Source organism: Falco peregrinus, chromosome 5 (genome assembly GCF_023634155.1).
Source record: "Falco peregrinus isolate bFalPer1 chromosome 5, bFalPer1.pri, whole genome shotgun sequence".
NCBI classification, from domain to species: domain Eukaryota; kingdom Metazoa; phylum Chordata; class Aves; order Falconiformes; family Falconidae; genus Falco; species Falco peregrinus.
In genome coordinates this window covers 21564892-21591477 of record NC_073725.1, presented here as the reverse complement: position 1 = coordinate 21591477, position 26586 = coordinate 21564892, and the positions used below count along the sequence as shown (strand labels likewise).

General features: G+C 41.3%; 1 protein-coding gene across 2 annotated transcripts in view; it reads left to right on the top strand.

Moving 5' to 3' along the window:
• BMPER (BMP binding endothelial regulator) overlaps positions 1 to 26586 on the top strand; it is a 145181-nt gene that overhangs the window by 82188 nt on the left and 36407 nt on the right. The window contains exons 11-13 of one of the 2 annotated variants that reach the window (XM_055806835.1): positions 3992 to 4037; positions 13064 to 13393; positions 18653 to 18989. In XM_055806835.1, coding sequence (XP_055662810.1) covers positions 3992 to 4037; positions 13064 to 13393; positions 18653 to 18989 — 713 coding nt within the window. The remainder of the gene's footprint in view (positions 1 to 3991; positions 4038 to 13063; positions 13394 to 18652; positions 18990 to 26586) is intronic. The other variant, XM_055806836.1, reaches the window with a different exon arrangement.

Sequence of the window (26586 nt, the reverse complement as noted above, 5' to 3'; positions counted from 1 at the left end):
CAGACAAGGTCCAGTTCCTCAGGGGTGAAAAGACCAGTTTTGTTACCCTGCATCACCATTACCTCCAGTATCTAACCAGTCACCCTGCTCCCCTCCATAAAACGGAGTTGACAGCCAGCTGCATGCAAACCCACCCTCCTCCACAGGTACACATTATATTCTGCTCTTTCTAAAGCTAAATTGGAAGGACAAACAGGCGAAAGAATTTATTCTTTGAGATTTATTTTCCTATTCCACGTGGGTATCAAGTAATTTTAAAGCAAAATGTGTATGCTAATGAATTTAAATCTTCTACTTTTCATCTGTGCTCTGCTCTCTTTGATAAAGTATCCTGTCACAAAACTATAAACATTAATTAAGCAAACCACATTATTCAAGATAAAGATATACTAGTGATTCTGATACTGAAAGTCTGGATATCATGCATAGAGTTATGCTGCTGTCTCTGCAGACTGTAGGGATGTGAACTCCATTTCTTTTCTCTCTTCACAGTATTTCTGGCAGTAAGCGATCTCTACTGACTGCTGAAGACTGCTGTGGAATAAAATGCTTTTCAGTGTCCCTCAGGGTGTCGAGGCAGATAAAGTTATCTTATTAAAGCTGTGTTACGATACACACAACTGAGTGTGAGAGGATTGAAGATTCACAAGGAACTTACAATATTATTCCTTGACTTAAATGCTTTACCATGCAGTCTTAATACTCTTTGCATGGCGTTGTGTGTGCGGTTTTTTGCTTTGGGTTTTTGGTTTTTTTTTTTAATGGAATATTATTTAATTGATCAATATAGATTTTGGTCAATTATTTCTTGATAGGTTGGGTTTCAAAGCAGTAATTCTGCAGAAATTTCCAATACCATGCAACCATTTGTATTATTCAATGTGCTGGCATCAGGCTGACGTATTTTCTAAGACTGTTTCTGCCATTTCTTTCATTTTCTTCATAGGGCTAGGCACATTTTTCTGTTTCTTTTATTCTTTTCTTTTTGGAGCAGTTAACCCTGAATCAGTAACTACAGGAAGTGTCTTTCTTAGCTTCTTTTCATCTGCAGTGGAGGCAATACATCTCGCTTCTGTCAAATTTATAGTAAAATCGGTCCTCCTTGGGCTTCTAGTGAGCCTTGTGGCTTGTGGTTTCTGTTTCTTACTTTCTGACCACTGACTCCACGTATATATCCCCTCTCTCAGTTACCTGAAGTTTCGGCCTGCAAGGTGTGGTACACACTGGCCCCCATCCAGCAAAGCTATTAAGCATGTGTCCAGTCCTGCTGAAGGTAGTAGGCCCTCCATGTGTGCTTAAACTTAAACACATGCTTAAATACTTTATAGAAAGGGAGTAATCTCAACACATGGCAAGACTGAGTTTCAGAGACCCTTTAGACCTTTTCTTACCTAATTTGCTATTCACTTGCCCTAGCTAGCCCTGCTCCAGCCTCTTTCTTGCCTTGTGCCATCTCCTTTCCAATTACCCTTCCTTATCATTTTCCACCTCACCTCCTCTCCTTATGCCTTTGCATTCCCCACTAACAATGCAAGCCTGTGGTAGTGGTCAGTGGTCACGGACATGTCTCTTTTTGTACTGATAAGAGGAGACCCTGGTGAATTTTACAGCATACAGCCTTCTCTGAGTTCCAGGGCTGTGCAACATTTAATAGAATTAAATTCACGGCATGTGAAGACATTTGCAGAGTTCGATTTTGTGGGTAAATTTTGAACCCGTGAACTTCAAGTGAGTTGAAAATTTATTCAGAACACGTTCTCCCATCTCTAGCACAGACTGCATTTAATGTTATACACATCTGTTATTATTACAAACAAAAAGTTGCTGTTTTTACTCTAGTGCCAAATGAGGAACAAAAAAACAACAGCTGTTGCTATTGCACAACCAAACAACCCCTTCCCCCCCACAATTAGTCTTGCCTTAAAAAAATAGAAAATAAAAACCTCAGACATAAAATTGAAAACCTCATAAAAAAGAAGAAAAATCCCCCAAAATAAATAGACTCAAATGTGGTCTGCTTATAAATATTCATAGGGAAAAATGGGATCACATCACTTAGCCCACTCCTAAGGGAACCCTGAATGCTAACGAACTCTTGCAGCACATGTTAGCAATAATGGGTTTCCTTATTCTACAAGACAAAAACAGGATCTCAGGCCAACATGGTGGCTCAAGTAACCAGCCTCAGCAGGCTGCTTTGGAGATTCCAATTTCACTTGAATTCTTGCCACTTCCAGCTCGGCTGATGATTTCAACTCTTACTGAAACGGAGAGGTAAGGCTGTGCAGTGTAGTGTGTGGCATTCAGCTGCACGTCTTCTGTTCATACAAATATGTGTTGCCAAGCTCCCTATTTCTGTGCAGTTTTAACGGTTCCTCCTTTAAAGGATTTTGTCCTAGCAGGTGCTTGGTACGTCTCCCTGTTGCAGCCTGGTCCTCAGGTGTTCTATTTGCTCTGGGGCCTGGTGGTCACACAAATATCTAAGCACTGCCCACACTGCCACAGAAACCAATCCAGCCCTTTTCTCATGTCCAGATGTGCCTCGGGTCTGTCCACATGCAGTTGTACATTCAAAGACAAGCTTACACTGAACTTCGGTGCCTTGTGGGTGATGAGCCCAAGGACACTCATCACCAGGCTCTCATTCATGCCGTCTGGGTACATCAGGCACAAGCAGGACAGAGTGCGCTCTGCTCCAGTCTGCCAGCAGATACTTGCAGCTCATTTCTCCCCATGCACATTGTCAGAGCTTGGCAGTGCTGTAGGCAGAAAGCAAAGCACACAGCAATAGGCTTGCTGCCTGTGCTCACTTCCCCACTCTCTGCATAGACCTGCCGCCTATTTCTTGTCTGTTTTCATGAGCTTTTCTGCACCGTCGTGTGGGCAGAATAGCACAGCTCCATTTGCTCACTCTTGCTGGCTGCTCCTTGCTCACCTGCTCGGTGGGGAACCGAAGCAGTGGTCCCACAAAGGGGACTTTCTCTGTGTTCAGCTACTGTTAGAGCAAACAGTCAGTGCTGGAGAGGAGCACAGCTCCATATGCCTCTTCCTACCCTGTATGGGAATGCAGGTGAGCTCCAACAGTACCACAAGTTCTGTTATAATCCGTGCCAGTTGTGTTTGGAAAAACACATTGTTCAGTCTGAAATTTTGCAGGCTTATCCTCTAGCTTGATGGTTAGCTTTAGGGAATTTAAGTAAAATCAAATAGAGCGCCTTTTAATTTGATGATGACTAAAAAGGAGCATGAATGTACATACACAGAGGTATGCCTCCTGCTTCTGGCCAGCCTTGTACAAGACACAACCATTAATAAAGTTGATGTGGGCCAAATGATAGATAAAGACTCAAACCTTTTGACCATATTACTATGAGAAGACCAAATTGTTTGCTTTTAGATGTTGCACATCCTTGGATGCATGCCCGTTTACTTCACTGGGGAGACTGGTCTGTGCTTGGTAATATGATTTGGTGAGAGGTACCACAAGATCTAACTGTGAAAGAAATCTGGTCAAACTAGATCTCTACCCATGCCTCCTTTCCTTCTTCCTTTTTGTAGGAAAAGTGAATGATTTGGGGCGAATTGTGGGAGTGTGTGTGGAGCAGATTGCCTCTGTGTGGCCACTAAAAGGGTGTACATAGGAAATGTATGTATTTTGGGAGGTGCACAAGAAGGTAGTGATCTTGTTAACTCAATGACTAGTCTGCTTTCGATATCCGTGAATACATGAGTCCAAAACAGTCTCACACTCTCTCTAAAGAGAGAAGTGGTAACAGAGAACCCTTTTAGTATTTCATTTCTTATACGACTGCCAGGAAGCTCTTTGAATAGTTCTGTCTGTTTTTAGCACCTGATATTTGAAGCTGTAACCAGGGCATTGAGTTCAAACACAACCTGAACTATTTTCAAAAGCTTATCCAGCCTTACAACATGACACAGTCATTGCTTCAAAACCTTTTTCATTAAATCAGCCTGTCTTTCTCCCAATTAGGGTAAAATCCTGAACAGAAAAGGATGCTGTCCTATTTGCACTGAAAGTAAGTTCTTTCTTCACATTCTTTAAATTCTTTTTTATTCTTTCAGAGAAAACAAATATAGTAGAAGTATGTTTGCTTTTTCTGCCTTCTTTTTAGAGGTGGCTAAAGGGCAGGTGATTATTGCTGGCCACAGATTTTGCCTCCTATAAATCTGTAAATTTAGAATCAAATGCCTGAGTACTTTGTTTTCATTTTATTTTATTTTTTCCAAATGACACTATTTTTGTCAAATCTGAGGTGCTGCTTTTTGAAGGATATAGTTGGCCTGTGAAATTTATAGGTAATAAAATAAGCAAATGAATAGAGTTGTAACTTTTAGGACTGGGTACCTTTTATACCTGCCCAGCCCAGCTATGTGTAGATATAATCCCACATCTTTGCAGATGAATTGTGAGAGTTAAAAAAGGGTGTCAGAAATCTGAGATACAGTCTGGGGCAGCAGTGGAAAGTACAATAGAAAGGTGTCTTTCTGTCTGTGTGATGTTTAGCTCAACCATCACCTTTTTATCCCTTTACTCTTCACTTTAGGAATGATCAACTTTATGATATCACTTGTGTTCTCTCCTAATCGGCAAAGCACTTAAATACTTATCTTTAAACTTGTCCTATTTAAATCAACAGGGAGACCTGTCTTCACTGAAGTTGACAGGACACAATTACTTATTTCCTTCATGACATGTTTAAGTATTTTACCAAATAGGGACAGACTGCTAAAATGGGGGTTTATGATTTATAGGAAGGCTTCTGAAAGAAGGAACAGGTTTTTAGGAGAGTGTTTCCTATTCTTTTGTTTAAAATCAAATTGGTTTTGCTGATCAGCCCAGTTCTGGGTACTCTTGGCTTTCACAGATTCCATATGCTAAATACCTGTTTTTCCACTCTGCAGCTCAAGTATTTTGAAACATGTAACTTGTGACAAAATAAATCTAGTTTGCAAGTCTTCAGTATCAAAATGAAATTAAATACAAGTGGCAGCCTCAGAAACACTTGAAATAATACTGAGCAGAGGGAGAAATGAAAGAGGATTCAACTGACCAGCAGTTGATTTCACGTTAGCTCAGCTTCAAGGGAGAATAAATTTGCATAGACCCCTGCTCGCACATGACATGTCATTAGTGTCACAAATTTATCAATCTCTGTCTTGCTTCTGTTCTTATATTTCAGTCTCATTTAACCATTCTCACGTGTTCTTTTGTAACATGAGAGGGTGAGGAACATAATGGGGCCAGCCATTCCCTCAAAGCACTGGAGACTCTCTACTGTATGGGGTCAGAAAGAAGACAGTACAGTGACTCCTTCAGAAATGCTGCCAGAGAATGATGACTTGTAAAAATTGTTTCATGGGACAAAGAGGCAAAACCCAGATTTCTTCAAAGTAAAAATAACTCGCCTAGGAACCAGGTTACCTAAAATGACAGAACTTCTTGATGGTATAAGAAGGGAATGGTCATGACTACAAGACATGAAATTAAGGGCCGCTTATTGTTACTTGTCCTCCTGCCATGCAGACCTACGAAAAGCATGGCTCCATCTTCCCAATAACCTCCTTCTAGGTACTGGCAAACAGCTCTTAGGTCTCCCTGAAGCCTTCAGAATAAAAACCCCTTATTCCCTTAGCCTCTTCTTATGGGTCCTGTCTGCACTGCCCTGGCTGTATGTGAGGCTGGGAGGCTCATGGCATCATCCTGCAGTGGCACGCTTTTCTGCTGCACATGAAAGAGAAGCGTCCTTTTTTTGGAGAGGTGTCTCGCTGTGGACCCATTTAGTATTTGGAGAGCTGATGCTGAGCTGACTCTAAGCTCTTATGATTAAAAGACTGTTCATAGCTTTTATCAGGTAATGTAATCAGAAAGCTTAAATACCCACTGTCATACAGCAGTGGTGGCTCTCACTAGCTGTTCTAACATTAACGTTTTAACAGTTGCCATTTGCAAGGAACTAATTCCACCTTTCTGCCAGAAGTGCTGTAAATCTCATCATGACGTAAGACAGGCAAAAGGCAAAAGGATTTCAGTGATGATCACTATCTCAGATAGTTATTAGAAACCCTGCTAATTCAGCCAATTTCTGATGAGATAAGATGTACATTTACATCCCTTTCCCTCACCCACCCACTCATGTTGAACCTCTCTCCACATATTAACACACCAAACGTTTCTGGCGGTACAGCAGATATTAATTTTCCAAAGTAAAAACAACATAGGAGGTACAAGAACATACTGTACACAGGAGAGCTTTGAGTGCCGTTTAAATGCAGCCAATTTCTATGAAATGGGTCAAAAACAGTCATGTTGTTAAAGGATACACTTTAAACTGGAAAAAAAATATCAAAGGATTATTTTCAAAGTAGTTTGTTACAGAGAGAAAAAGTACCTCGTCTCCTAAAGGGTTGGAGAGTCTCTTTTGTCTACTGTTGCTGAAGTTAACTATGGTTAGTTTTGGCATGTTGCTGCTTAAGCTCCATGGCTGGCGTACAGTTATCACTAATTAAACACAGTGGTCATACCAGTGGAAAATTCAACAGTTTAGTTTATGCTGCTGTAAAAATGTAATGAAATGTACTCTTTTGGGCTTGATCTAGAAAAATCACCACTGACGTCAATTCCATAAATTAGTAATCCTATGTTAGACCACGGTCATTTTCATATGAAAAAAAGAAAACACTAAACCTGAGTTCAAATAACATTAACAGGCTGCCCTAAACCCCAGACAAAGATGGGAATTTGCAGTGGAGGTTAAATCTTTGTTCTTGGCAAAAAAAAAGAGTTGATAGGCCTTGCTGAAATTGCAGCATGCAGTACGAAAGCTTCCTACTGCAGCTGTGTAGATGTATTTCAGTCATGATCAATAATCCTAACACAGTCTTACCCAAGTCGTTGTGAGGCTTTATGGATGAAGTTTTTTCAAAGTGGACTGCAATCATCTAGGTCTAGCAGTAGGCATGATTAATTTCGCAGTAAAGGCCTCTTTTGGGGCAGAAAATTTTGTTCATCGCAAATCATTCTGCAGCTTTTTTAGTTGACCAAATGACCAATGGAGCTAAACCAAATTCAAGGGCATATGGACGCAGCCTTAGGCGTAAAAGGTTGGTACTTTTACCTGGTCCTGCATTCTTTGTATGTGTTTTTAGAGAAATACTGTAAAAAGTGCTGACTCTCCAAAGAAAAGAAAAGAAAAGAAAAAAAAAGAAGAAGAAAAAAGGTGGGGTTATGCATTGTAGGTACCGGTGAGAGCAAAGAGTGGGACTGAAGGACCACATAGGACCCTGCTGGTCCTGTTTTTTGTGTTATTTCCTTGCCATGGAGAAAAACATCAACAAAAAGGCTGCAATTGTTTATTCATAATGGAATGCTGTTCATTATTTACCTCCTCAGACTTTTCAGCTGTGATGGTCTACTGTATAAATATGTATTTGGACAAATTGGAATAGCTTCTTTGTTTATGAAATAGACCATAAAGACTCCTGTGGACTTTTTGACACCACACCTTGTAACATGTATTATATCAAGCTGCACTATGCAGCAGTTATGAGGAAAGTACTCTATGGCTATGCATTTTTAACAGAAAAACTAATGAAATTCTATTATGCGTGTTCTGTAGCTAGTTTTCAAAAGTTAATAATGTGTTCTGTTTGATTTAGGGCTTAATTCAGCATATGGGCTAATTGCATTCAAAGTTTCAGTTTATTTTGAAAAAGCTGAGATCTTTTTGAATTATAGATGTACAACCAGAACACCCTTAACTGGTAAACTTGTATTTTTTCCTCCCTCTCTTTACTTAGAAAGTGTCCAAACCAATTTTAGTTATAATTTAAAGTATATTTTTCTTGGCCACTCTTAACTACCTACAAGCCCAGAAGAGTGTGACCAGACATCTGGACATCTTGGACTTCAATTGACTGCTCTGATCTCCTGAAAAAATAAAACAAGCTATTCCATGAGCACCAGAGCTAACACAGCCTGGTTTCCTATGGATTTGTGTCCCATTTCCTTTATATCCCAACAAATAATAAACCCAGCTAGAGACAATATATCCTCTGGCTGCTCTGGAGCTACAAGTGTGCTAACTGCCCAGCCAATATGCTCTGCTCTCTGGCTGGTCGGGATGTGTGTGCTGATGGTCTGTCTGGCCGCCACCAAGCAGTGTATCTATCTCGCCTTTCTAGGAAGGGTAGATACTGTCGAGGGGGTGTGTGTTGGGCGGGAGGAGGCATTGGGTGGAAGGCAGAAAGATACTCTGTGGCAAGCACTTATTTCAACAATTTGTTCGTACCTTTACTCAGCATACTACTGACTAGAAATGAGTTGTCTTTCAGACTGTTATGCTTCTGTATTAGGCAAAACAGGTCGTGATTTCATAAACTTTTCTTTCCTTATAACAGTATGTTAAAAATCTGGGAATCCTAAAATATTCTTTTCCTTGCTGTTGCTTTTTCAGCTTTCTTTGTACAGATAAAAGTGTTTTCAGAAATGGTATTCCTTGCCCAAAGTTACCTTCCTTGTTACCTTTTCTAATGAAAGTCATTATTTTATTTGAATTAGGCACATGATTTGTAAGTGCAAGGAAAACATGCCAAGAGTTCTATAGTATTCACTTTAGCACCTAAATACTATTATTATTAGTTTGCAAGTAAGCTGTAGAGCCTTAGGTGGGAGCTGAGCAAACTGCATGAATCATACATGTAGTTTAAGATTGTTAAATGTAAAAGCGTCCGTATTTAAAAGTCCATATTTAGTTGCTTAAAAAACAAATGTGAAAACTGCTGAGCTCCCAGAAGCTTTTATGAAAGCCAGAAGTTTTGAATACTGATTTGGGAGCCTAAATGAAGGATTTCCAAAAGAGGTTTAGAGGTGTTTGCAGCCAGCTCCCAATAATGTCTAATCAGAGGTGAGTGCCTAAGGTGCTTTGAAAATCACAGTCTCCTGAACATAGCTCTGAAAAATCTATGATTTTCAGGGACAGAGAGGGAATGGGTATATTTGCCTTGATGTGTATGTGTAGATGAGTAAAAGATAGCAAAGAACATGAATGCCAGATTCAAAACAAGCAAGAGGCAGTGGTCTTCATGTGTTTTGCCCAAGGATGTTGTGGATGTTAAAAACATTTTTGGGTTCAAGGGGAGACTGGGCAAATTCACAGAAAAGAAGTCTGTCAAAGGTTAATCAATGAAGAGATACCACGTCTAGCTCAGAAAGTCCCTAAAATGAAAATAGCTCAATCCTGACAGAGTCTTAGAAGGAGGTATTGTATATAATTGCCCTTTTCTAACTCTACCCTAGACAGCTGGTAGAGACAAGGAGTATCTGCAATAAGCCAAGAAAATTCACTGTAGGAAAAAAAAAAAAAAAAAGGAAGGCTCTTCACCTATGACCCTATATGCCTCGTTAGCCCAAGCTTGTAAAATCCGTATTCCGGTGTTGGAGAATGCAGCTTTGGTGAGGCAGCAACACCTCTCCATCCGTTATGCCCCAACAGAGGAGCAAGTCACACACGATCCTAAGTAGAGAACTGGTACTTCCAATAGATTTCAAAAACAGCCAAGCAGAAAGACTGGTTTGTTTCAGAAGGAAGGGGGGGTGGGGGGTGGGGGGGTGGGGAAGAAAAGAAAGAGAAAAAAAAAGCAGCAAACCATAAACCATGCTGTGATTGAAAGCTCCCAGAAGGAAATAAACAACCCAAAACCTAAAAATGGCAGGAGCTCTTTACATGTTGCCTGTCTTTTGCAGCCTTGTTACACCCAGTATTTAAGGTTTATTTCTAGGCCAGCCAGTTCTTCCTACTGGCAGTGCCTGAGTTACTGCACACACTCTTGCAGGGTGCGGACTTTTTTTTTTTTTAAACACCACAATTTTAGCAAACCTTTCAAGAATGTTTTACACAGTGATATCAGAGAATCAATTATTCAGGCTGGTTTTAGGTAGATTTTCCCTCCTCCATTTCCTCGGTTATTAAAGAAAACAGTGAAATTTGGATCAGACATTCAGCTATCCAGTCCAAAATACATTCTTTTTTTATGTTAACTGCACTGCATCAAGTTGACATATGATGTGACACGATGTAACATAACATAAACCAACATTACTCTGTATAACACATTAGAAATTAAAAAAAAATATTTCCTTTGGATCCCATTGGTACTATCAATTTTACTTGCACATCTCTAAATTATGTTTGTTCCTCTCATGTCTTGCCTCTTAGACACTTGCTTAGGTGAAGAACCAGCCTCCCCTTCCCAATATGTTAGTTATAACATGTATAACGTGTCCATGTTCTTGGCCTCTAGAAATGCAGACAAAACACCAGTTTTCTCCTCTAAATTCTTCACTGACGTTTGGGTTGATTTTTTTGTTGATAGTTTCCTTGTTTTCATAAAAGTTGTCATTATGTTTAAAGAAAAATTAAAGCCTGAAAAAATGAAATAGAATCTGAGCAGGTAATAAAATGTTTTTGATATTCATTATGCAGATAATTACATGAGTATGTAAGGAAATCAGAAACATGTCAGTATGATTAGGAATGGTAAAGTCAGATGGTCTCCATATAACATCTAGGGTTTTCTTCTTTCCTGTTGGTGATTAAATACTATATGGTTCCTGCCAATTTATGGAGATTCAGTCTTTTTATGGCCTTTGAAAAACAGTTATTGATATCCTCATTGGTGCTCATTTTAAAAAGCAGTCTCTTATCTAAGTGTCTTGGTTTTCAGGCTCTGCTTAAAGTCTCTTGGGCCTGATTTCCAGAGGTGTTGATCAAATGTCTTTCATTGTGACTTCTAATGAAGCTGTTGACATGATGTCCTTGAAAATGTCAACTTTTTGGTCCCTAGTTGCCAGACGCAGGCATAATAACAATGCCAAGACTAGTTAGTGGCTTAGCTAAAGAAGCATGCATGTGGCACTTTAGGTGAAAAGTACCGATCTCCCAGGTACCAGCTCCGTGATGGCACTGCACCATGCGGTGAGGGAGACAGAAGTTAGACTTCAGGAAAACCTTACTCACAGCGAGGACAGCTGAGCACTGCAGTGGGTTGCTGGAGGTGTCCATAGGGTTGCTGTTGCTACTGCTTTTTAAGGGCAGGATAGAGGAACGTCTGTCAGGAAGAAAACAGGTACAGGTGATTCTACATTACAGCTGGAGAAGGAAAGGTAATGTCTCCTGGGGTCCCCTTCAGCCCCATTTTCTGTGTCTCCATGTAGGTATCCTTGGATGCTCTTTAACTACAGCTAGTAATGCCAGAATTATAGCTGCTTTAGCATAGTGCTCTGCCTAGGCTGAAGAAACCTGCTGAGAAAAGTGTATTGCCTAGTCAGAGCTGTATTGCATTCTACTGAAGGAATTCTCTACCTCTTCTCCACAACACCTATGTCTCCTTCTTTTTTGTAGGTTTAAATTTGCCTTTTTTTAGCTGCCTTTTCAGGCGAGCCATTGTTAGTGGGATAATATCTTTTTTTCAGTGACTAAATTGTATTCCTTGTTACTCTCCCCTCCTTTGTTGGCTTTTGGGTTTTTCGGGTTTTTTTGACTGATGCTGTTCACAGCTCTCTGATTACTGAGTCAAATTCTGTTACTGCACCAAGCCCTCTCCCTAAAACAGGCATCATCTTTCAAAAGCAGCCTCAGCCCATGGGTATCCAGCTGGCAGTGGCAGTGTGCATTTGTCTGCTTTGAGGCTCCTTCTTCCAGGAACAGCAGCAATGAGATGTGGTTAGGACCTATTGTTATACCAGAAGGCTGCAATGCAAATAAATTTGCTGCTTGCTTTGATTGTGAGGCAACTCAATCAATCATTGGGTAACTGCAGGGTAACTCAGCGTCATTGACATGAGTGTGGAAACGTGTCCTGCCTTTGAGCTGTGGCTTCGCTGACCAGCATATGGCTGGAAATATCAGTAAGAAATCTCCCTTCGTTTGCGATGGTGCAAATGGTTGGTAGAGATGCTGTACCCTTAGTCACTGCATTATATTAGTCACATCCTACTGACTTTAAGCTGATAGCATGATAACAATAACTACTCAAGTCTGCTGTGTATAAGCAACATATATGATAGCTTGTAACACTGAATAAAGATGCTCGTTCTACCTAATATGGGAAAACCCCATAAATATACCTAGTTTATAAATGTACAATAATTATAAGTAAGTGTGCTTATTTAAAATACGGACAGAATCAGGTCCTGCTAAAGTGGTCTGATGGCTTTTAATTTCAGAGGATCACCCCTGCCTAATGGAGGGCATTAAAATTAGCTTCAAAAATATACATGTGATGTTTTGAATTCTGCTTCTGTTAGTCGATTAGGCTTTGCTCCCACAACACAACTTAAGGGTGGGCGCTCATCCCAGGGGAGCTTAACTGTCTGAGAGGAATGCCTGTAGTCTTAGATACTTGTTTGTGCTCCCAGAGCTAGCAGCAGTGAGACAGGCTCCTCCAGAGAGTAATTCCCCCACATATTAAGAGAAATGTCTAAAACTGGTGAGATGAAAGACTTTCTAGTCATGTCTGTTTCTCTCTGTCAGTAAGAGGGAGACTGGATGAGTTGCTTAGACTAGACATTTCATGTTTGGAAAGCTGAAGCTAGGTGGGAAGGCTCCCGTCACACATCTCCAGAGACATGTGGGCTCTGCAAGCCCAGGGCTCTGCCTGCCCTGATATCATGACTAAGGCTTGTATTTTCTGGAAATGAAATAATTTGGAAAATTTCACAGGCACCGTAATACCCTAAGCTGTTCAGATGGCACAGTATGTTTATGGGACAGACATATAGGTTGGAAGACGTGTCTTTGGTTCCTAGCTACAGGTTAGCATTCCTGTGCTGCCCCAAGGATCAGTTGGCCTTTGGTTCCCACCTGCTTTGGGAAAGACTTCCACTAAAGCCATAAAGCCCCTGTCTTTCAAAAACATATATTCCTAGTGGATGTCAGCCAAATCCATAGGGCAGATAGATGAGGTCCTCTAAGTTCTTATCAACTGCTTTTTTCAAACTTTGATTGATCCTGATATGGTGCTTTTGTTTCTCACTCACCTGCAGAGCCTGGAGTTTGCACTGTATTTGGAGACCCTCACTACAACACTTTTGATGGACGGACATTTAACTTTCAGGGAACATGTCAGTACGTTTTGACAAAAGACTGCTCCTCCTCTGCCTCACCCTTTCAGGTGCTGGTAAAAAACGATGCCCGCCGGACCCGTTCTTTCTCCTGGACAAAGTCAGTGGACCTTGTGTTGGGCAGAAGCACTATCAGCCTCCAGCAGCACCTCACAGTGAAGTGGAATGGGACCCGCATCTCACTACCTTGCGAGACACCACAATTTCAGATCGATTTGGATGGTTATTTGCTGAAAGTGACGACCAAAGCAGGTAGGGCAGGAGTGTGTGTGTGTGTGCGTGTGTTTCTCCTCCAGTGCAACATGAACAGCAGTCAGTAAAAAAGCGTGATAGTGGCAATATATGTAGTTAAGTAAAAGAAAATCAGAAGCTTCAGAGAATCTGATACCTTATTTGTTGAAACAGGGAACGGAGATGACTTACGTTTGTTTTGGTAAACTGTTCTGAAACTATAGTATCCTTGCATAGATAAATACTGAGGGGAAGTTTAAAACTTTCTCATTAGCATGTGTTAGGTACTACTGTAGTCCTGAGAGATTTCACTTACACAGTGAAGTACTGTTTCAGCAAGAATACTATTTACTGTTAATTCAATTAAATGCCATGTGAAAGCAGTGAAACAAATCTTTCTTATGGAGTGATATGGTCACAGGCGTGACGCATAGTCATACTTATTATCTAGCATCTTTTTTTTTTTTTCAAGGGGGACACTAGCACCCACTGTTGAGCTGAGAATTTAGACACCTGTTCATATAGCCCCTGGAAGTGTAAGTCTGCATAATGTGGGTCCCAGCTCTGGGCTCATTCCTCAAAGTGGCAATGCAGATTTTTGTGGCTGTCTGTAAAATGCACACAAGCTGACCATTATTCACAACTTCTAATTAAAAGCATCTTGAAGGTTTCTCTTTGCAGCCAGCTGAACACTATGAATTCTGGCGATGTGGATTTCATTAGCCAACCACAGGCCAAAGAAAGGTTTTCAACTGAAGATGAATGACAGCTAATCCTGCTGCTATTCCATTTGTCTGTGGTGCAAGCCTAATAAATGACTACACACATCCTTGTCCATGTGTTGGCAGAGGGAGTGCAAACATGGCATATGACAACATACCAAACAGTGTGTAATCACTACAAATTATAGCCTAAATAATTCCTCCCCTTAACAGAGCCGGATCAGGTTTCTCTCGCTGAATGCAGCATGATGGGCCAAGTCCTCTTTTCCTCAGCACGTAAGGCCTGGAAAGCAGCAGAACAGCATAGCTCCATTTTGCTGGGAGAGGACAAGCAGCAGAGAGGCTGTAGAGAAGAGGAATGTCCTGAGTAGAACTAGTTTAAAGACAAACCTGTTGTTCCACAGGAAATTCTGAGTGCTGGGTGGGAAAAAAACTGGAGAATTTTCTCTGTTTCAGGATGAAACATGGATTTTTCAAGAAATATATGCTTTCCCGGTGTAGGGTGAAAGAAGAGGTGGAGGGAGGAAGGAATGAAAAATAAGCAAACCCACTGCACTAGAAGCAAAATTCAAGTAAAATTGGGCTGGGAAGTGCAGGGGCTGGTGCTTACAGCTCGGTCAGCATTCCCACAGCTTTTGGGTTTTCTTTTTGCAGAGCTGTGAGCTTCAGGAAGCCTTGTGGTCCCTGGCTATGGGGCAATCTTCATGGCAGGGCTGTCCTGGAGTTGCATACCCTGAAAGTCCAGGTTTCCAGGCAGCCCACCAGGCGAGCTGGCAGGAAACCAGCTTGGACCCTTGCCTGTGCTGTCTTGGAAGTTCGCTGAATTCGATATGTCCCCTGAAGCATTTCAGTTTTGATGAATTGGCATTTTCCAGTGAAAACCTGTTTTGTTGCTAAATTCCTCACCAGCTGTAGCCCTGGATGCCATGCAGCAGCAATTCTGGCACCCTGCACTTCCAGATATTTCATCATGGGTGTGGTTGGGGTGGTGTTGAGTCCTAGTCTAAAATTTGTATGTTAAAAAGATGAGAGAGCAGAGGGTCACAGGGCTGGTGTTACTTATCTGTCCCTCTAGTGCAGGAGCATTTTTGTTGTTGTTTCTGTGCTGATCTTTTGCACGAAGCCGCTTTGCTGAGGTTTTCTGTACCACTTTGGCACTAAATCTTTAGGGAATAGTGGTCTGCCAGGTCTGGAGGATGCCTTTACCATGAAAAATCATGCAGAACAATTGATGGGAGTTCCCAGCATGGGGAACTCAGTATGTGATGTGCATAAATCCAGAAGGATTTTTTTTTTTTTCAAATGCAGTAGAGCTGATTGTGTGGCAATTTAAGAAATCAAGTAACAACTTGGTTAAGCATCCTTCAAAGAAAGAGGAAAACTGGGAAACTCTAAGAAGTAACTCAGGGAATATTCCTTTCTGCACATCCCCACATGGGACAGATGCTGCATCCTTTGACTTCACGTTTCTTGGATTTTGATCCTTGTCCAAGTGAATGGGAAATCATTCATTTTGGGGGCAGGGGGGAAGGTAAGGGCAGTATAGGCACCAAGAAACTCTTCCAAACAATTTCTGTCTGCCAAGGAGACCGTTTCAAACATCACTCCATAGCATAACCCTGTCTGTCACAGCTTTTGTTGGTTTACAGAAACGAACAGAACTTTCTGCTTGTGAACAAACAAAAAGGCACACGCTACACAGTACAATCAGGCTTCAACAAAATTATCATGTGTGTACGAGTAAATACCCTTCCTAGTTATCCCAAGACAGAATAAGCTCCATTATGGACAAAAAACCTTTAGGCTGTTCATGAAAGCAAGAAACTACCCTTCCATCTGGCAGTTACAGCAGAATATAGTATAATTAAACAATACGCAGCTAGAGGAAAGTACCTTCTTTTGTGGTAGTTAAAGTCTGAGTCTCTTGAATCAAATCCAGTAATCAAAGCAGGACTCCCTGGATTTCAAAATGTGCATTTTTACATGCTGAGATGAAAAGTCATAGTTTTGTGTTATTCTTGTTTGTATTACCTAGAGTTCACAGAGCAATGTAACAAGTAGGTTAACTCTCACAAAGGACACATAAATATAGAGGATAATTTTAGAGTTAACCTTTTATAATGAATGTGAGTGGTTTCATTGAAAGCCAGTTGTAGAAGGAAGATTAAGATAGAATCATTAGCCAATCTTTTGTAACTCTGCTTAAAGTCAGCAGCTTCTGAGGGAGCTCATTTAGGGAAGAAGTTAAACACTGCCTTAAAAACTGGAGTTGATTTCTGAAGAGAACTGTCTGAGAATTTGGATCTTGATGCTTCAAGCTTTGAGAAAGTTTATATGATTCTCAAGTCTGAAGAAATCTTAGTTTATAAGTCAATGGCCAGGTTTTTCTAAAAGCCAGCAGAGCAGTATTAATCTGGTGTCTGCAAATCAAGCTGTGTTTTGTTTTGTTCAGTGTTGTCAGAGGCAAAGACAGCTGGAATTTGAATTTGTCCAGCAATGATAATGTATGAAGCAGCTTAAAAGGGAGCCTTCCCCCTTGCCACTGTGCTGGCCTCGTTAACAGTTGTAGTCTTGCACAATTTCTCAGTTGGCTGGGTGTACAGTGCCTTTGGAGGAGGATACAGTGGCCATATCCATGCTGGGTTTATTGGATAATTTGAAACTACTTTCAGGTGTATCAGCTCAGGACATATTTGTGCTATCATTGCTAACCTACACTGATAAGAAAACATGATGCACTAGACTGTAGTGGCCAGTGATACAGAATTATCTGCACAGCCTGGGTGGGTAAATCATTCCCAGATCCCTTAGTGACACTGTGTGAACCACACAAGCAGCAGGACAGTACGTACCGATGGCAAAGCACCCCTTCTATAGTCATAATTGCTCTTTGAGCCTCACCCTGTTTCTCTGCAGTGTGGGTAGGAATTGTCATAGGAGACAATGGGATGTGTCGCTAACGGAAAGGTTCCAGCTTTGAACTGAGTCACTGGTATGTTAATTACTTACATGAGGATAGGGCAGACTTTGGATTGCACAGTGACAAGCACTGATTTACAAGAGGAAAGGGTGGTGCTAAGCCAGCCCACACAGCAAATGTAGAAAGCTGGAGCGAAGCCCTGGTCATACACTGCGGAGTGAGGCTGTTTGGTATTCTTGGCCAGGCAGGGAGAAGACGGTAAAATCTGGATTACCCTGTTTAAAAGCAGGTTCCTGTGTTTATCCTTAACTAACCACTGCACACTGGTACTTTGTGGGAATAAATTAACATCAGCAAAATGATTTGTGATCTTCAGATGCAGGGTTACTACAGAGATATGATGTAGTAGCATTCATCAGACATTAGAAATAATTAAAAGAAAGACTATTTTTGGGTAGAAGTTAAGCAGCAGTGATTCTTGGTGTTGTTTTTATCCCCCACGATACCAAAATTGCTTTCCCTTCTGAGAAACATGTTTACTTCTCGAAGGATGGAATTAATTTAATCTACAATCACCCAGGTAAAAACTAGAATTTTAGTCTCCACGCAGTCTCTGGGCCCCCTAGAGTATCACTGGAAACAGAAAGGCATTCAGAATGTAGTTTATTCCCTCTGCATTAGACACCCACATTGTGACCCAGAGCTGCCTATTTCTCTCCATCAAAGAGAAGGCCCAGAAAGCTCAGCTAACTTAAGCGAGACACCAAGCTTTTAGATGGGTACAGAAAGATAAAATGGATTTCACTCACAGAAAGCTATTTTGATTTTGACGTACTAGAGTGCAAGTCCTCACGGTAAACCAGATTGTAGCAGAGCACTTACATCTTGCCACTAGATGGAGGTTAGATGTTTACCGTCATCCCTCAGTGTTGCTGACTTACGGAGACAGCTTCAAAATTCCAGTAATTGACACCTTTTGAATGAACAGTTTGAATCCTGTTCAGAATGCCTTCTTACAACAGTTTTACCCATCTCCCATCTTTGGGGTCATCTTTTTAACTCTCTTTACCCACACAAAATATGGTACTTGTATTGGAACAGTTGTATTCACCCAAATAACTGATCAGTCTCAGCTTTGCGGGCAAGAAAAGGGTGTTTTCCATAAGGTGATCACTGGTGGAGTCTCATGGGGCATGGACGCCATTATATGCCCACGACCTGTGCCATGGATGACAATGGCTAAAATTCTGGGCTGCCTGTGAAATTGGCTAGAAATCTGCCCTAGCAAATTCAATTTGCAGAATTTTGAAAAAGCCCTTTTTTGAAGTTAAGAACAGTTCTGCCTTGGCTTCAGACTTTTTAGGATAACCCCATTTGTTAGTGAGGAGGAACAAAAATAAACAGAGACAGGCATGAATGTATTGTAATTGACTATGATTTAAGAAACACTGCACTTGCCAGAGGCACTTACTGGGCGGTATAGAGAAATCTAAACATTATCAGAAGGAAGCCAATGGCTTTGTTTGGGTTCCCTGTTTAACAAACATAAGGCATAGTTTGTTATCCTCAATTTCTTCTTTTTTTTTTTTTTTTTTTCTTTGTGTGTGTGTGTGCGCATGTTTTTATCTCATCTACTAGGCTTGGAAATCTCATGGGATGGAGACAGTTTTGTGGAGGTCATGGCTGCGCCACATCTGAAAGGCAAACTCTGTGGTCTGTGTGGCAATTACAACGGGCACAAGCGAGATGACCTGATTGGGGGTGACGGGAATTTTAAGTTTGACGTGGACGACTTTGCCGAATCCTGGCGCGTGGAGTCCAACGAGTTCTGCAGCCGCCCGCAGAGAAATCCTGTGCCTGAGCTGTGTCATGGGACGGTCCGGGTAAAACTCCGAGCTCACCGGGAATGCCAGAAACTCAAAGCATGGGAGTTTCAGAGCTGTCATTCAACAGTGGATTACACCACATTTTACCGGTAAGTGTGACTTGCTGTGGAAGGAGATAGTAAGTTACTGTGTGAGCAGAAAACCCACACAGCTGGCCCAGTTTCTAGTAGCATCTGAGCACATGCTTTGAGCTGCTTGTGCTAAGTATTAATACACAGGCTTAGAGTTGCAGTATGATGAGCTTTTCTGAGTCAGGGATCAGAAGACAGTCCTGAGCTAATAAAAACCTGAGCAGCCAACACTGAGAAAGGCAGGCAGCCATGTGATCACCCAGAGGAAAAGTACTTCTGGAGACTGAGGAGAGAGGGGAAAGAGACTTCAAAACATGTTGTTAAGCTCCTGATTTCAAAGTCAGCTGTAAAGTTGAGGCTGGCTTTAACTGTCGTTGCTTGTGGTCCAGAGAAGTGTGTCTTCGCAGAAGCATTTTGAAAATGACTTTATTAAAGCAGGGATATTAAATATTATGAGTGCCCCTTGGATGCAGCAGTTTGTGGGTTGAAAGTCTGAAAGGAGAGAGTTAAAAAAAGTTAAGTGCATGCCCATCCTGCCCTGGGAGCAAAGGAAGACAGATGAGGATCTAGAAGCCCTGTCTGAGTGAATTATTTAAGATTTTTTATCTTTAAAATGCTTCCAGTCTAAACCACAGAGACATCGTTTCTGTTCTTTAATTGGCATGAGTTTATTTGCCCCTCACTCAGTAAATAAAATTGGCTTTTCTTTTGATTGCTTGACATAAAAGATAAAAGCAAGCCGAGTTACAGTTGTATGATGGCGGATGGAGCTGCCTGATCTCTGCGCTCCCAGCTTTCCCCACTTGCACACATCTGCTGAACTATTGGGCTTATTAGGAAAAGCTTTCTAAAATGACTCCATTTCCCTTACGAATTGCCTTTCCTCTTCTTTTATAATGAGACAGAAGGACTTTTATCTACCCCAGCAGAATACTTCTGGGACTGGGAAATTCTAGAAGACACACAGCTCGGCTCATAGTCTATGTGTTTCTGCATTTAGTTTGCTATGGTGTTTCCCTGTGCTAGGAGCCTGGCAAAGAGTGACAATTATATTCTGTGCAGGTTAGAATACTGCATCTTTTCCAATGGCTGAAAGTAGAGCACAGAGCACTAGAGATGCTAACACATATAGGGTCTGTTGAATGCATTTCAGCAACATTCCCATCTCACTTCCATCGTCTTCTAAAGGTAAGTGATGACAATGCAAATGGAAAACAGGCACAGAGAGATTTGTTTCATTTTGCAGTGGATTTTTTGTCCCTTTTTAAAAGTAGCTTGTGATTAATTTAGTGCAATACACTTCCTGACACCAGAACAGAAAATGATTTATATTTTGGCTACAGCAGCCAGAAGAAAAAATCTCTACATGCCTGCATACAAGAATTACCGTAGAACATTTCTGTTTCTTTAAAATTATGTCTTCTATTTGTCCTGGAAAGACAATGAAATCAAGCAAGTATTTAATTTGATTATGTCCTTTTGTATAACAGTCTATTTTTCTCTGAGAAAAATTTATGTTGAAATGACTGTCATATTCTGTGAGAAGCAGCTATTTGTTTGTTTCCATTTAGAAGTTGCTAGCTGTTAGAGTGCTCAGCTCCCAATACAGGAATCAAAGATGAAATATAAGTATGAATTAAATAATGGTATTTAGCAGAGTGCTACTTCTTGTTAGAAACTGACAGAGTTGTAGCAAGCAATTTATTCAATGACCATAGCCATTTTTCATACTAGGATGTTCCCACAAGAAGGTAACGATTATGGGACACACATTCAAGAAAGTTCTGAGAACCTTTCTAACAAATCTTTGTATAAATAAATATGCACGTGCATGTGTGTGTGTGTATATTAGTATGCATATGAGTACTTAAAAGACTGGCATTTTTTAATGAATGTTTTTCAAAGAATCCATTGCTGGTGAGGTACTTTTGCAGAAAAATTAAAATACCATTAAAAGAAGTTTAAATTAACATGTAAAGCTTTTTACTGAAGTCTTTTAGAAAAGCATATTTAGTCGATGTTTTCTAATTTCAGGGTAGGTTTAACTAAAATTTATCCAATTCCTCTTTTCTAACTATGAACAAGCTCCTAGCAGTAAGGGAAATGAAGAAGCAGAATGGTAGGGTCAGATTCTTTCATTTTTCTATTCATCTTCTCTTTGAATTGAATAGCTTCTCAGTTTCTACCCTCCAATATTACGTATTATGGAAATTTTCCATTTGAAATACTGCATTCTCAAGGGTTAAACTTTCTTGGTCATTCTTGCCTGTATTATCAACATTGCCTCATTTTCATTATGCTGCTCTGGCAGTGACCTGATGTTAATAAGAATTCTCAGAAATAGAAATAGAAATAAACTCAGCAGGAACATTATGAATGAGGGTGTGTTTTCTCCAAATACCAAAACAGGCAGTGAACAATGCATTACAAACTTTTGTCTGATTTTGTGTTACTGAGATTTCTGTGAAGACTTCTCAAATTTGTTTTAAGTCTCTTTCTTTTTACAACTCTAGTTTCTCCATTTGTTAGCCGTCCAAAAAATATACACGGCAAGATTGTCGCAATTGTTAGGTGACAAGGATATGGTTAATGTAGAGTAGAGCTAGCTGCATGGTTGTGGGGTGAAGAACAGCTAACTCATGAGCTTGACCTTGATAGATCTGTGACACCTTAGCAGAATGGTTGTGCACCTTGCCCTTAACCCTTTTTTTGATGTTGTGACTTTGGTGACTCGTGTTTCTCTGCAAAGTGCATGGTAGAAGAAAGCACAATATAAGTGCACAAGAGAGGATTTTTAAATAATCCAGACTGCAAACTAACAATTTTAGCATCTAATTTTATACCAGTCTTTTAATTCTTTGTTTTGTAACTAGACATGTTTTATGGGCTTTTAATTGTGGTTTGTTTTGTTTAGTTTTGGGTTGATATTTTTTGTTTGTCTTTAATACATTGCTAGTTGTTCAGTACTCATGAGTAATACTCTAAAAATAAACCTTAGGGCTGAACTTTATGGAGGCAAGTTCATTAAGCAGGGAAATGATTTTGAATTTCCAGGAGATATTGATAAATTCTGGGTGAAGATGAGATCACCGTTCCATCACCGTCCAAATCGTCACCATTGCCACTTGTTTATTTTGATATTTTAACAAGCATCCTGGATTAGTCCTGGCCAAAAAGAAGTTGTTACTAAGGTCACTCAGTAGCAGGTTTTTAGATTGGATACTTTAACCATGTATGCAATAAAGCTTGCACTCATATTCCTGAAGCTGCTCTTGAGTATAAGCAGCACTAAAAATAGGTGATGCCATCTGTATTTCTCATGCTGCTGTTACCAGAAAAAGCTCTATCACATTATCAAGAAATATTATGGTACTATTTAAGTTCTTGGATGAGGATTTGGGGAGCTTAGGGAACTTGAGGAAGGAGAAGAGAACTTTCTGTGCTCACCAAGCCCTTGCCCATGGCTGATCTCATTGTGTGTCTTCGAGCTGTGCTGGAGCAGGGGCCTGGAGGTGACTCCAGCCCTGGTGAGGCCAGGGAGGAGCACGGCATAGGGGGCAGGTCCCCTGTGGGCCCCCATGCTTGCTTTGCTCAGCCGCGGCTGACGCCTCTTGGGAGCCTCCTTGGGAGGCCTGGGAGCAGGCAGCCCCAGACAGGGTGTGGGGGCTGCAGTGAGGGGGGCACGGCAATGCTGCTCAACGGGGGGACAAGCTGGGCTGCAGGAGACACTGTAAAGGCAGGCACAGGACTAATACTCCCAGTGGCACCTGGCCTCGCTGACATTCATGGCTTTCCAGTAGGTTTTTTTGGTAGTTCGGTAGCACCAACAGATTTGGAACACGACAACATGATACCAGGATATCACCCGTCTCTAATACACCTACACAACAGGTCAGTTCATAAATTATTAGTTAGACATTGCTCAAGACTCTCACTAGTGCCATAACTTTGGAAAAGTATTCAGTGTCTTGCTTTTGCCATGCAGTAGATTTCCCCCCTTTGAGATTGGAAAATTTGTGCCCCTAGCTCTTGAGAGAAGTGTTTTTATTGCTCTTACCCCTCCTATTATTACTATAATTTTTGTTATTGTTGCTATTATTATTATTATTACATTTTTAACAGACAACAGCACACCAAATGATTAGTTACTCTTTTCCTCTTTGGTAATTGTCCTAAGAGGTATGTTTTTCTCTCAGACACTTGAATTCAATGTTATTCAGTATTTTATAGGAAGCAGTAATTAACAGAGTAATAACCTCACTTCTTTGAATCTGTTAATCAAATACATTCAGGAATTGCAAATCTACTTTATTGCAGTTCTTGTCTTAAATATTCCTTGTGGCTGTGGTGACATTACTTCATCTTAGCTCTCAGTTAACCAGTTAATGAGTTTCTCTTTCAGTTAACCAATTAACTTTATCCAGTTAACTGCTGCAGTCTTGCAGTTTTTCTGAAAATTTCCACTTAACTAGAGAAAATATTATTGTTTAGAGTTAAAGCACAAATTGCAATGTTGTGTAGTCCATCAGCTCCCTGTTGATATGCCATGAATGACTTCAGAGAGCATGTGAGCCGTAGCTTTGCTAAGTTAATTACGAGCTCTATTTAAAAGATGGGTAAGAAGGGTCTGTGGCTTTGAAGCAGAAGGTTTGAATGTTTTTTTCCCCTGTTAACAATGATGTCCTACAGCTGTAAAATTCATGTGGTTATGCCCCGATGTTTGCTCAGCAGGATGGTGCAAAAGAAATGTAGGCTGAAGAATGACTTCAGAAAAAGCCTGCTTCAAGTGTTAAAGGGGAGGGTGGAACCGGGATCTCTGGAGCCCTCCATTTGCTGTCAAGGGTGCGTGTATTACAAAATTCTGCCTGCAAGGTTTTCTGGTCCTGGCTGTGCATGTGGGCACAGCAGCTGCCTGCACCGCTCCAGCCAAGGCCGGCTGCTCCAGGGCTCGTCTGTAGTGTCAGTGACGGGCGGCTGTAGCTCTGATTGCTCACGAGTGTGACCCCTCTCCTGGCTCCTTTCCTGCACCAGCCTTTCCACCCACCCCAGTGCAGAGCTGGCCTGTCCCTCCCTTCAAGACAAGCCGGTGGTGTTGGCTCAAGAAGAGGACTACTGGCACGAAGCCATGCCTGGTCCCCTCGCCGAGCTGGCATGGAACAGGGGCTGTTGCTTGCACTCACTCTCGTGCTGAGGTAGGGGTGTTCCTGCGCCTGTCAGACCGCCTGCCCAAAGCTGGCCCTCAGCCTGGGCACTAGCAGCAGTGTAACCACAACAGAGAAGAGCTCAGGATGAAACAATTTACTGAGCTTCTTGGGCAAATTGTCACTGAGCAGCTGTACGGCCGGGGGAGCTTCTGGTTAGAAAGGCATTTAAGAATATTTGAAATAATAATTGTATTTTTTTAAGCAAATCTGCACCAGGTCTCGAGTTTCCTGTGAGCTAGATGCTCCACTTTCCAGTCCGCTCTGTTCATCATCTTCGAGTCTTCCATTTGAAATCAGCACTGGAGCTTTAGTTGCTTGCATTGTTAAGCGCTTAACAGTTCAGGCTTTCTGTACAGAAATACTCTGCCTTATATCATTCTACTTATACGTGGTGATCCTTTGCAGATCTTCATTGGAGAAAGGTGCAAAAGACTAAGCCTAAATGCGTAGGCACTGGGAGAGCTGGAGTTCCTAACCCTTACAAGAGCACTGCTGCTTGGGAACACGTTCTCCACGCATATCTGGCTGGGCTGCCTCCTGCCTTTACTCTACGCCCTTATACAAATTGACATTATTCCTCAAACTACTTCTAAATGCCAGCCTGTGCATCTTTTGTAAGGCCATGATGAACTCACTGACTTACAGGTAAGAGGCACCGTGTCTGACGCTGCCAGTGACTGACGGTGCTAACAAACGGGAGAAAATGGACTTTGCAGTGTCCGATGCACTTTGGGATTTCTAGCAACAAGCAAGCATCAAAATTTGCTACCTATATACTGACGGCAAGGAGTACCACAAAAATGCCGCATATATTTCAGTTTATAGATCACCACTGCTTTAAGCTTCCTCCTTAAGGATTTTTCATCTGATATAGCCAAGAGGGAGTGCAAGCTGCCAGAAAAATACTGTTTAGATTTAAGGCTTAGAAGTTTGGATTTCGACAAAATGGGTTGAGTGGTCAGAAAAGATAAATCTGAAGCCAAGCCGAGCTCAACTATCTGCAGATCATGATTCCTCTTCATCTTTCCCCAGACCCCTGCCCCTGGTGGGGTATTTTTCATGTAACCAAGCCCCATCCACTTGTGTCTGTTTAGAAAAGTACCTCAGGAATTTGGGGCTAGGAAACATTCTTCTCTTTGTATCAGTGGTTATTACAGCTGTAAAACATTGAAGCAGTGCCAGAGGATTCACAGATGTCTCCTTTCCTGTTGAGGTATTGGGGACAGGGGGGATGAGGGTGGAGAGGGCTCCAAAATCTGACAGGACAGTGGTGTTGGACAGACACCGTTCACCTGGGACTGTCCCTGGCTTGCTCCCAGCTGAGAAGTGCATGCTTTGCTTCCCCAACGACCCGCTTTGTGCTTCCCTATATGGAAAGTTAATGATTTTTTTTTTTTTTTTAACAAGGAAAGATGTTTTTTTTATAGGAAAACCAGATGAAGCAGCATACTGCTGTGTGATTAAAACCCGGGGAAGTTTCCTTTCCTTCAAAGGATGGCATGCCTGGAATGTGTTTGTTTTGCTTACCTAACTACATGATCACAACCCTACCTGATGCAGTCCCTTTACACTGAATGAGATGTTATTTCCTACTGGTTGCAAGTGCAATATGAGGATTCTTTTCTCTTTTCAAAAAAAGAACTCTATTTGTGATTATCACGCATGCAGGTATATAGAGACTTATTACAAAAACCTGCTTCTGCCTAGTAAAACTTTATTTCTTTCTGGTTTATTACCTGGCTCAATGAAATTCAAGTCAGGTGTTTCATAACCAAATACTGTCTTCCTCATTGCTCAGTGTCTGACAGATGTGAGACACTAATGTGAAAATGTAAGGTTAGTTTGAGACAAAAATGATCCTGAAGGATGGTGGGAACTATGGGGAAGAGAGGAGCGGGGGGGACTTCTAACAGCAAAGCAGGGCACCATAAATGCCCTTCTCATTTGTCAGTATGGACTGCATCCTCAGAACTTGTTGCTGGACTACCTTTAACAGAGGCTTGGTAGGGTGTTTTTTGGGTTTTTTTTGTTTTTCTATACTGCCTTGGAATCATGGGATAAAATCCTGATTCATTGAAGTCAATGGGAATTTCTCTATATTTGGCCAACTCATTTTGTGTCTGTTTTTCATCATGTCTGTTCCTGTCCCGTGCAGGTTTATGGCACTAATCTCTTGCATAAGTTAGCAATACTTGGTTAGCCTTCCCGCCATTTGCTGTACCACAGACAACTTATGAAAGCTTCAGCTGGTTCAGACACAGTGGGTCCATCTTTTACTGGCATAGACAAAATAAAACTTATTTAGATCAGGGCTCCCAGATCCTGCCTCCTTGCCACTCTTTTCCTAGGGGCAATCTGAGGGGTACCTTCCCAAGGCAGAAGACCTAATTATTCTGGCCCCAGGCAACTGA